The 11,930-nt window shown below is 39.1% G+C and overlaps 3 protein-coding genes across 6 annotated transcripts in view; 2 read left to right on the forward strand and 1 right to left on the reverse strand.

Annotated features, from left to right (window-relative positions):
* Positions 1 to 1,672, forward strand: part of gys1 (glycogen synthase 1 (muscle)) — an 11,327-nt gene extending 9,655 nt beyond the window's left edge. For all 4 annotated transcript variants that reach the window (XM_027143749.2, XM_027143748.2, XM_027143746.2 and 1 more), the window contains exons 15-16: positions 402 to 482; positions 862 to 1,672. In XM_027143749.2, the coding sequence (XP_026999550.1) occupies positions 402 to 482; positions 862 to 1,074 (294 nt within the window). In that variant the 3' untranslated portion in view covers positions 1,075 to 1,672. The remainder of the gene's footprint in view (positions 1 to 401; positions 483 to 861) is intronic.
* aspdh (aspartate dehydrogenase domain containing) lies at positions 1,495 to 5,837 on the reverse strand. Its single transcript, XM_027143751.2, has 8 exons — positions 5,585 to 5,837; positions 4,224 to 4,280; positions 3,546 to 3,690; positions 3,321 to 3,405; positions 3,080 to 3,229; positions 2,551 to 2,774; positions 2,222 to 2,361; positions 1,495 to 2,138 (listed from the first exon to the last, which is right to left on the reverse strand). The coding sequence occupies exons 2-8, from the start codon at positions 4,276 to 4,278 to the stop codon at positions 2,101 to 2,103; spliced, it is 837 nt and encodes a 278-aa protein (XP_026999552.2). The 5' UTR covers positions 4,279 to 4,280; positions 5,585 to 5,837; the 3' UTR covers positions 1,495 to 2,100.
* A 1,772-nt stretch (positions 5,838 to 7,609) lies between these two features.
* On the forward strand, positions 7,610 to 9,535 carry tmem86b (transmembrane protein 86B). The gene is made up of 3 exons (XM_027143756.2): positions 7,610 to 7,770; positions 8,019 to 8,262; positions 8,797 to 9,535. Exons 1-3 carry the CDS (start codon positions 7,720 to 7,722, stop codon positions 9,255 to 9,257), a joined length of 756 nt encoding a protein of 251 aa, XP_026999557.1. The 5' UTR covers positions 7,610 to 7,719; the 3' UTR covers positions 9,258 to 9,535.
* Positions 9,536 to 11,930: the final 2,395 nt, after the last annotated feature.

The raw sequence follows: 11,930 nt of genomic DNA on the forward strand, positions 1-11,930 counted from the left end.
GTAAGTCGTACACGCGCACACACGCATTTACACATACAGGTGATATCTGGGACAGGTCAGTTTCTCTTACACACACACACACACACACACACACACACACACACAGGTGATATCTGGGACAGGTCAGTTTCTCACACACACACATACACACGTACAGGTGATATCTGTGACAGGTCAGTCTCTCTCTCTCTCTCACACACACACACACACACACACACACACACACACACAGAGGTGATATCTGCATGGTCAGTCTCTCTTTTACACACAAACACACACACATGTAATGTAACCAAACTACACAGTGAAAATTCTTTCTTTATTAAAATTCTGTATTTTAAAACCCATTTTCATTCGTTCATATATATATATGAATGCTCACTGTTCTTTCTGTCTCTCAGTATTACGTGTCTGCTCGTCATATGGCTCTGGCCAAAGCCTTCCCCGAGAGTTTTATGTACGAGCCCCATGATCCATCCTCGGTAAGCATTCTTTCCAAGATGTTAAAATAATTGTAATTAATAATTTAAAGAGTTTAAAAGAGCAGTTTGTTCAGAATTCTGTGCTCAGACCATACACATGCAAAAATAAAGTTTCTACAAATTAGGAATCTGAATTTTTTTTCTGACCATGAAATAATGCTTTCACTGAAGAGGAAATTTAGAAGACTTACATGGTGTAAGCACAGGCGGTCATTTGGTTGTAGGAGATCACTTAGGGTTAATGTTTTTATTGTGATTACATCGTGCGCTACAAAAATCAGACTGCCCCTTTAAATATTTCCTTATAAAGCGTTGTGTGCCAGTTATTTAGATGCATGTGGTTCTTACACATCACACTTTTTTTGGTTTTTGTATGTAGACTACGGGCTTCCGTTACCCCCGTCCTGCCTCAGTGCCACCCTCTCCTGCCCACTCCCTCCATTCATCCCCTCATCACAGCGAGGCCGAGGATGAGGACGAAACGTACGACGAAGACCTGGAGGCCGAGAAAGACCGGCTGAACATCCGACAACCTTTTAATCTGCCGAACAAGAATAAAAGCCTGGTGGATGACCTTCCTGAGAAAAACTAACACTGTATAAACACACGCACGTGCACACTAACACGCACACACACAGATGACCTGGTCACCGCCTGTTGGTTATTTCTGGGGTTTGAAAAGTAAACTGAGGTATTTATTTTAGGAAACTGTCGTATTCACATGAGAAGTTACTGTATTTTATTTCCCAAAATAGGCAAACTATAGTCTTCTGCACTTCTTTTTATTCGAGGCTACGTAATACTGCATCAATTAAGAAGTTTAACTGTAATGGTAGCCAGTTGCTTTGTGTGGAACATCCGCCTCTACTGTTCTATAGTATTATATCTCAAAAGGGCCAGTTATGCTGATATACTGATACTAAAAAACAGTGGGATTGTAATACAAGGCAAAGCATTGTACCACAAACAAGCATTAGAAAAATAACCCAACACAAAACACGCTGGATCCGTCTGAATGTTGTTTTTTTACTCCGTTGTTGATGTCTAGCCTTGTCCCAGTTTTATGCTAGTCGAGGCACAGCGGAGGCAGAAAAACGGTTCTCTGTTTTTGAGACAATAGTTTCAGGTCATATAAACACACTGATGCTGTAGCGTTACCTCTCTGTGAGAATAAATCTGTATTTCTCAGACATCTTGTCCTTGGACTCTGTTTTCATAACGGGAATAGAAACTGAATGGGAGAAATGTTCATTTATTTCAATGGAATTTTCATGTTTTCAGGTTAACCTGTCTGTCTGTTTCTCTGTGTGTCACGCGTGTGTGTGTCTTTTGTCTGTATGTTTTGTATGTTGTGTGTGTTTCTGTCTGTGTGTGTTTTTCTTTCCTTCTGTGTTTTTTTTCTGAATGTGTGTCTGTCTTTGTCTGTGTGTGTGTAGTGTTTCGCTGTCTGTATGTATGTGTCATGTGTGTGTGTCACGTCTGCCTTTCTTTCCTTCCTTTCTCCCTTCCTTCCTTTTTTCTGTCTCTCTGTATTTCTGTCTCTGTGTGTTGTGTGTCTGTGTTGTGTGTGTGCATTTCTTTCTGCCTGTGTGGTGTTCTGCAGCAGTCCTCTTCCCTTTCAGCACAGATGGACTCTTCCTCCATGCCCTCTGCAAACTGAAAGACAACCTGTTTTATCTTCAGCTTTCTCACATGCAACACACCCTCTGTAACACAGTCTGTTGTGTTCATATTCATACTCAGTAAACTGCTCCAGAACGAACTGTAGGTGGCGCTGCCTGTAACTGCTCCCAGTTTGGCCGGGTTACGCCTCACCGTTTTCACAGAGAAGCCGTCTGATCCTGTCACCTCCACCTCCACAATGTGATAATCAGCCAGACTAGAGAGAGCGAGAGCGAGCGAGATGATAATTTGAGCTAGAGGTTTACAGCAAAGTTTCTGGATAAAATACACTACCGTTACTTTGTCAGCTACTTTATCTTAGGTCCAAATGTAGACAAGTAAACACCAGTCAATGTTCTGGGGGATTGATTACACCAGGGGTTTAGTAGACTGCTGAGTGACTCACGCTGTATCTGACACGATCTCTCCAGTGACCCCACAGAAGCCCAGGGTCGACGCAGCGATGGCAGCTGCCGCCATGGTGTTCACGTTGTTAGGGGCGAGGGGACAGAGTTCAGCTACTGAGCCATGAAAAATCACACGCCTCCCTTCTCCTTCTGACCAATCAGAGAGCAGGTTTCCAGCCAGCCGGAAACAGGAGGGGTGTTTGGACATGCGGATTGAGACGGCCTGTAGTGGAGTCATACAAACTCTTACACAAACTGAGCTTTTGTCTTGGGTCTTAATTGCTTAGGTGGAAATTTGGACAGTTAACCACTTATGCGATTTATTTATTCTGAATAAATATTAAAGCTTTTGAATATCAAGTTCCAGGGTTATATTGGGGTTAAATACGTACAAAATTAACTTTCTATTATGTAAAAGATTCAAGATTTTATTTGTCACATATACAGTATACAGCTTGCAGTAACATCTAACTGTGGCCTAATCCTCCTTGCAAAAAATAAGAACAAATGACTAAGAAGACACCTCACCTTTAATAATCCACTGTCGTTCAGTCTCTGGATGTCCTGCCCGCCCCATAATGCACCACTGGGCACATAGAGTGTGTGTCCATGCCGCTTTGCTGCCAGTCGGAGCTCATCATTTAGCTGAGAGTCTGACAGAGCTGAGGGACTGCCTACCTGTGGTGTAGAGAAGAACAAGTTCTGCTGAACTATACATCTCTCAAATTTAGTCATCGATATCAGGAATAAATCAATACAACGCCGTTACCAGGAAGTGTGAATGTGATAAGAATCGTGCTCCAAAATCTTTCACTATCTGTGGATGACAGACCTCTACTATCACGTCAGCATTTCTGGAAAGGAAAAAAACACCAATGTGAAAAGTTGTCCTGTTCTTAGAAATAAGATACAGTAGATTCATGAATATTGTGTGTGTGTGTGTGTGTGTGTGTGTGTGTGTGTGTGTGTGTGTGTGTGTGTTTGTGTTTTTTACTTGTCAGTAAACTCCGAGAGCTTAGTCAGTATGAGATCATCAGGAACCGAGCCATTGAGTTTATCTGCATTTCTATTCCAAACAAAAGCCAAACTGAGTCCAAATTCAAGACCTTCCTTCTGCAGACGATCCACCAGAAACTGACCTGAACAATAAGAATGATTTAAATTAATTCTTCTTTACATTTTCTTTACAGGTTCAACAGAATGGAAATCAATTTATGGGCCATTTTCAATCAGTATAAAGAAATTCTTTTCTGTCTGTGAGTCATGAAATGAGTCTTTTAGGGTGAGATGTGTTTTTCCATCTGTTGATAACCTTCTATAGATTTTTAGTGGTTGAACATAACACTGGGGCACTGATGGCTCAAACAGTTAAAGCACTGGGTTCTTGAGCAGATGATCAGGGTTCAAACCCCAGAACTACCAAGATGCCACTGTTGGTCCCTTGAGCAAGGCCTTTAATTCTCTCTGCTCCGGAGGTGCTGTATCATGGCTGACCCTGTGCTCTGACCCCAACCTCCAAAGTTGGGATATGTAAAGAAAGATTTTCACTGTGCTGTAATGTATATGTGACAAATAAAGGCTTCTGTTCTATTTTATAACACCTTCAAATATTAGATGCTAATGATCAGGCACTTGAGCGTCTCAGAGCAGTGTGTGCTTTTAAAAGACTCACCTAAATGTCCGTATCCCACGATTCCGACTCTTACTGGTGATGATCCCTCAGTCATGTCTGCACAGAGGTGAAAATATAATGAATTGCAGGTAATGTCTGTTATCTGAAATTAGGTTTTGCTGTTATACCGGGTCTATAGTATATACTGTTCTAAACTATTTATTTATATCCAGGAATATTGTATACATATTACATGTAATACATAATAGCAGAAAATACACAATATTTTCCAGCAGCAGGATCCTGCAGAATCCCTCGGTCTCATCACCGCAGCCACGGGTTTGAGTCCCAGGCAGAGAAGCAACTAAGCCACTGGGGGTTAACTCTCAGTACCGGTCCCAAGCTCAGCTAGAATTACATCGGGAAGCTCATCCGGTGTAAAACCTGTGCCACGAAACGATCCTCTATGGAGACCCCAAATAGAGAGCAGCCAAAGGACAAAAACAACTGCAGAGGCATTTTTACGAATGTTGTAGTAGCCAAAATCAGATTTTCTGAATTTCTGATCAAATTATCTTCCTGTCTTACTGGTGCTGCAGCTAGAGTGCTTAGATGATCCAGGAGAAGAGATTACATTACACCTGTTTTAGCTCATTTGCATGGGTTACCTCTTAAGCACAGGATTCATTTCAAGGTCAACATCTTTCTGACTGTTTTTCAGAAGTGGTTCCAATTTCATAGTAAATGTTACTCTCCCAAAATCTGGAACCGTTTACCTTGAACCCTATTAAGTAATATTAGAGAACTGAATAATAATTCATATATTTAAAGAAATAATTAAGACATCTTTTGAAGCATTTCCTTAATATACTTTTATATAGTTATTATATTCTGTATTATTATTATTATTATTAATATTATTATTATTATTATTAATGTTAAGCTTCATTTTATTTATTAAAGGGGCTATACAAATACAACAACAACAACAACAACAATAATAATAATAATAATAATTATTATTATTATTATAACTATTATTATGATTATTATTAATTTTATTATTATTATTATTATTATTATTATTATTATTATTATTATTATTATTATTATTGCTGTGACCATGCTTGCTCTCTGCAAGCTTTCATTGCTAATTTACATTTACAGAGGTCTTTGAACCACTTTCAGCTTGCTTCAACTTTACCTCCAACATCTGAGTTGTATGCATTAAATGCCATGCATTAAAATAAAGTTAGGCATTAAAGTTGACACACAGTGTAATTCTTCTAAACAACCAGGCCTTCTCCTTTCAATAACTCCTCCTATATTTCCTTGTATCAGTGTATCTCCAAGGCTTCACTCTCACCTATACCTAAATAATCTCAACAAGTATTTCATAACATTGCTTGCCATTTTCTCACCTTTTCTCTACTTGTCTCGCTTTATCCGTTTTTCTCACAGGCTCTTTCTGTGTCTGATCCCAATGAAGTGTTTAAACCAGAAGGATTATGGGAGGTTGAAGTTCATTGTATCGCGTTGTTGTTAATGATTGACTCGTGCACCAGAGCAAAGATATACAGTTTCTGTGATTTTTCCTGCTCCAGCTGCTTTTCCCCAAAAAAATACCATGCTGGATTGACTGATGATCCAATAAAATCCTGTAGCCTGTATATTAGAGGATCATAAATCCATACACACACACACACACACACACAACACATACCATTCATGTCAATGCAAGCACAACACACTCAGCTTTTTTTTTTTATGAGTTTCCACATCCTCAGTGCAAATCAGTGTAATCTATAACTGATCACAGTATATTTATGCTTATCAAATACATTTTACTGACAGCCAGAGCTACAGTATAAATTCAACATCCACTTTATTAGGAATACCTGTACACCCTGATCATTTGTGTAGTTTTCCAATTAACCAATCATATAGCAGCACTGACTCCAATGCATTAAATTATACACAAACATACAGGTCAAGAGCTTCAATTAATGGTATAAATAAATAAATAAATAAATAAATAAATAAATAAATAAATAAATAAATAAGTAAATATGTAAATAAATAAATAATAAAAACTTCAGAATGAAGACTAAGTCTCATCTCTGGGACATTAACCATAGTGTGGATGTTGTTGCCAGTTTGCTTTGAGTATTTCAGAAACTGCTGATATGCTGGGAGTTTACACAGAATGGTGTCGAAAACTCCTGTGAACAGAGGATCTGCAGACTGAAACACCTTGTCGATGAGAGAGATTAGAGATGAATGAGCAGACTGCATTACAAATGCACTTGAGGTGAGTGAGCTACCACAGCAGAAGCCCACATCAGGTTCCGCTCTTGAATAGGAAGCTGAGCCTGTCATAGACATAGACTCATGTAAACAGGACAGATCAAGATTACCCAAAAAAAAAAAATTCCTGTTCTTTTTCAGAGAGTCTTTCAGTCTTCAACTAAGTTTGGCTGAGTAATACAGCATGTGACAGTCATCGATGTCATAATCTTTTAACATCCAGTATATCCATAAAACCTAAAACACCAACTGTCTTTTTACTTCCCTTTTATTTAACGTTAACGGTTTGCACTCCCCTGTATTGGGACATAATATTTAGATCTCTCTCTCTCTCTCTCTCTCTCTCTCTCTCTCTCTCTCTCTCTCTCTCTCTCTCTCTCTCTCTCTCTCTCTTTCAATCTCTCTCTCTCTCTATCTCTCTCAAAAAAGTCACTATCCTGTATGTAATTGGTCTGCTTTTCTGTTTTTATTACAGTCAATATCCACCACAAAAAGGAAACCATGATTACTATGAATAAAATGCTTACTAGAAATTGAAAAATGGACAAATGCTGCTATATATGACTACACATGATACCAGTCGAATATGTCCTCTGTAACCAACATCGCATGTAACTGACAGTTTTTACTAGTGTAAAAATCATAGGAGGTTATACCAGGGATCACATGTACAACTATAGGTGGTTATACCAGGGGTCACATGTAAAACTATAGCTGGCTATACCAGGGGTTACATGTAAAATTATAGGTGGTTATACCAGGGTCACCTTACAGAAATTTCTCGATATCAACATATTTTTAATATGTTTATGTGGAGCGTCTGCTATAAAAGTCCTCGTCTATGTGTCGCTGCTATATAAAAATAAGATTAGATTCAATCATTCAAGAGCAGCTCTAACAAATTATTTACACTGACCAGAAGGCTGCACTCATATTGTTCTTTATTTCACTTACTACAAACTATATACTGACAGAAATGACCAGATTAGTGATTTTCATTTCTTTTCAGCTTCTGTTGATTCAGATTTATTTATTTATTAATAACCTTTGCTCATCCTGATGATGTTTCTGCAGGGTCACATGTTCTGAATAATGGGGGCAGGTTGTTCGATGTTTATTGCTGCACAATCTGACAGATAATGAATCACTCATATTGGTCTAAAGTTCAAACTCAGCTCAGTCAGTTAGACCCACAGAGACACCGCTTTCAGAGGCTCTGTGTCTGTGTGTGAGAGGGAGAAGGAGAAAGATGGATATCCTGGAGACGGACGCTTACGATAGGAGACAGCGCAGGAATACGGTAAACTCATACACACATTCTCATATGTACATGTGTATGTATACGAAAGATATCCAGCTCAGAATTTGTGTGTGTGTGTGCGTGTGTGTGTGTGTGTGTGTGTGTGTGTGTGTGTGTGTGCACCTGATTATTTCTTGTCTATCCTATCAGATACAATATAACCATAATATTCCCTTTACTGTACTTTTATTTGGGGGAAAATGTCTCACTATACTGTTTTCATTTCTTCCCCATTTCTTCATCTTCAGTCCTGTGTGCTGTTTCTTTTCCTCTTACCTTTCTTCGCTTCTGCAGCTCTGTATTTCTACCTGTGGATCCCAGATTCCGCTCCGTCCATCCTGGCCGCAGGTGTGAAGGCAGCCCCTGTGCTCTCATTGGCATTCGTGGTGCTGAAATACAACGGAGGAGGGAGCCTTCTGGGCGTGGCTGGAGGACTGGTGATGTCAGCGGGAGGAGACATCTGTCTCATCTGGCCAGATCTCTTCCTCATGGGTAAATAAAACGTAGTGTAATGCTGTGTATCTTGTCCACTGCCCGTGATGATATGATCATATAATGAATCAATAATGTACTGAGATATGGCACACTATGATTTCACTCACTGGTCACTTTATTAGGAACCTACTCATTTATGACTGAATGTTCAGCACAACACCTCAATTCATCAAAGCAGAAATTCACATTTGGTTTGTTAAGCCTGTGCCCACTGTTGACGTGTAGTGCTCAGCCCTTAGCAAATTTTTCGGACAAAAACACGGGAAGTCTAGAGCCAGGCCCAGGGGACTAGGCGGGGGGAAACACTGAACAGGGTGTCAACCCATCACAGGGCACATTCGAACACACCCAAACACAATTTAGAGAGGCCAAAAAGCCTAAAACACATCTTTAGACTGAGGTGCTATGTGTTTTTGGATGCAACACTATCAGTGTTTGATCGAAGCACCTAATTCATGGATATAATTTGTAAAATATTTGGATGCAAAGCTATGTTATATATCTTTCTCATTTCCTTTCTCTGTCTTTTAGGAATGGCCTTCTTTGCTGTGGCCCACCTACTGTACTCTCTTTCATTCCTTACTTCACATTATTCCTCTCAATCCTCTTCTTCCTGTGGCCTTTACTTCTTCTACCTCCTGCTCTGGGGAGCAGGTGGTGGAATTTACTTATATCTCCTGCCCTTCCTAAAGAAGTCTCCGGCTCCTGAACTTTTTGTCCCAGCCGTTGGAGGTTATGTGCTTCTCATTGTTCTAATGACGACTTTTGCGGCACGAACGAGGCGGCCTCTGATTCTGCTGGGTGGCCTGGTCTTCATGGTGTCTGATTTCACCCTCGCCCTGCAGCAGTTCAAAGTGGTTGAGCATCTGGATTATGGCAAGCATATTGTCATGACAACATATTACCTGGCCCAGCTGCTGATCGCCATTGGTGACGTAAAGACGATGATGGGAAAGCAGGCTGAAGAGCTCCTCAAGTTTAAGAGGTTATAGGGGCTGCATGCAGACGTGGGCATGTGGGACTTACGCGGATTTCGTACAGACAGACATAATATGAATCATTACTTACAGGAGATTCTGTATTTCTATGTTTACATAATGTATAGGTCTGTATTATTTAAATACGTTCTGTAGGATTTAAAGGGTTCGTGAACATTTATAGCTACTGACCATGCTTATCACCTGTGCACAAACTAGGACATGTCCAATCATTGAAAACCAAACAACAAAAACTTTCTATGTAAGAAGCATTGAATAAAGTTGGGAAGTGTCCATATCTCTCCTAAATCCCTGTTCACTATTTTCAAAGTTTCTATTATACAGTATATTGCTTTGTACAATTATGGAAAGAACCCATAAGGCCATTGTAGTCAGTCCTGACGTGATACTGATGTGTGTGTGTGTGTGTGTGTGTGTGTGTGTGTGTGTGTGTGTGTGTGTGTCAGTCAATTACATCAATCAGTCCTGATGATTAGCAACATTTAATTTCCCCACAAAGGCCTGGACGATGATGTTTGCTGACTTTTCTGCAGTTGCCCCGCTTACAATTCATAACAACCTCCAAACACATTAGTCATCTGGTATCTAAGGCTGGTTATTGGCCCTAATGCTATTCAACATACACTAGACTTACTACTAAAGAGTACGAATGTTGTCAAATGGAGAAGTCATTTTGATGTATGTGTTTTGTCTAGATTTTTCATGTTTATTCAAAAAAAATTCCAAGTGTAGAGAGAAACACTGACCTTGATTATATCATGTGTATAATCATATTTTGCTTATTTATTGGAGACATGTAAGCAATTTATTCCTTTATGTTTAACTCATTTATACTAAAATGCATGTTACACACACACACACACACACACACACACACACACACACACACACACACACACACACACACACACACATGCACAATATTTTACCTTTGTTGATAAAAACTTGTTGGTATAGCATTATTCAAGGTCATGTATAAGTGGCATCTTTGGATAGATAAATAACTATCTAGCTATCTACCTAACTAACTAACTAACTAGATAACTAGAGAGCTAATACAAATTAACATCAGCTAGCTAGCTAAAAAGAAACCTAGCACGGTTCTGAAATCCAAACACCTTGTTCAGTTAGCTAGTAAGCTCAATTTCTTGAATGTTAGCCTTTATTTATTTTTATTCGAGTGAATTATTAATAAAGTAAGAGCACTTTTATTCCAGTCAGCGTGTTTTGTATTTTTAATATGAATTTATAAGCGATGTCCACCAGGTGCCGCTAAAGCTCTACTCTCTACTCCACTCTAAATTTTCCTGATTTTCCTCATATAAAAGTTTCTAAAAGATGATAGCAAAAGTTACAGCAATATTCATGACATACATATCAAACGTCGTATGACACTATGTTTATTGGATTAAATGCTTCTTAAATTCATCACAATCAGCTCTGATGTAGGAGGAGGAAAAGCGTCCGGGGTCACAAGACTGGAACAAATGAGCATTTTCTGTCATAAATGCTAACAGATAATGTAGGGTTTCACATGAGTAAATTTATCTCTGACAAAAACTAATTGCTCACACATTCTTCATGCATATAGTCAGTTTTTCCAGGGGCACCATTAGGACTTTTGAACCCACTTACAGGTCGGGCCTCTCATACCTCATTCTCCTGGATTATTTCTGTTCCCGAGGGTCCCCTTGTCCTTCCAGGATATTGTAATCATCTCACATTTCTAACACTCTATGTGAGATTTTTACCAGAGATGAAGTGATACAACTCTTTCTCTTCTGATTCTGATTTTCTGATCAGACGATTTCCAATCTCATACCATATAGTTTTATTGAAAATGTCGTATACATTTACATTTACGCAGACATCCTTATCCAGAGCGACTTACAAAATTGTTTTGAAGTCTCTGGTTCACTAGGTCACAGACTTAGCATACCGTTTATCTTTAAATATACACATAAAAGAAATTTTCTGTAATGCTCATTTATTAAGCTCAATTAAGCTCACCATGTTTACACAGAGTATATAGCTCACCATGTTTACACAGAGCTATAGAGTATATAGCTCACCATGTTTACACAGAGCTATAGAGTATATAGCTCACCATGTTTACACAGAGCTATAGAGTATATAGCTCACCATGTTTACACAGAGCTATAGACTTCCTGTTAGATCAGACCACTCTGCTCATAAGCACTTACCTTGTGACAATAATAATATACGCTTAGCATCCACTTTATTAAGAACACCTTTACACCTGTACATTTATGTATTTATCTAATCAGACAATCATGTGGCAGAAGCATGAAAAAAATCATGAAAAAATCATGCAGATACAAGTCAAGAGATTCAGGAATGCTCTGTGCTCTATACTGTACATCTGTGCTTTCACAAAAAAAAACTTGGCATGGTTGCTTCTTTCAAATAGGCTGATATGAGTATTTCATAAAAGTCCTGATCTCATGGGATTTTTTTCTCACACAACAGTCTAAGAGTTTATACAGAATGGTCCGAAAAACAGAAACATCCTGGGTGCAGACAATCTGCAGGCTGAAATACCTTTGCTGAGAGAGATCAGAGGAGAATGAGAAGACAGGAAGTCTACAGTAACTCAAATAAGCACTCCATGCAAACTTGGTGAGCAGAAAAGCTTCCCAGATGCTC

This window comes from Tachysurus fulvidraco, chromosome 15 (genome assembly GCF_022655615.1).
Source record: "Tachysurus fulvidraco isolate hzauxx_2018 chromosome 15, HZAU_PFXX_2.0, whole genome shotgun sequence".
NCBI lineage: Eukaryota > Metazoa > Chordata > Actinopteri > Siluriformes > Bagridae > Tachysurus > Tachysurus fulvidraco.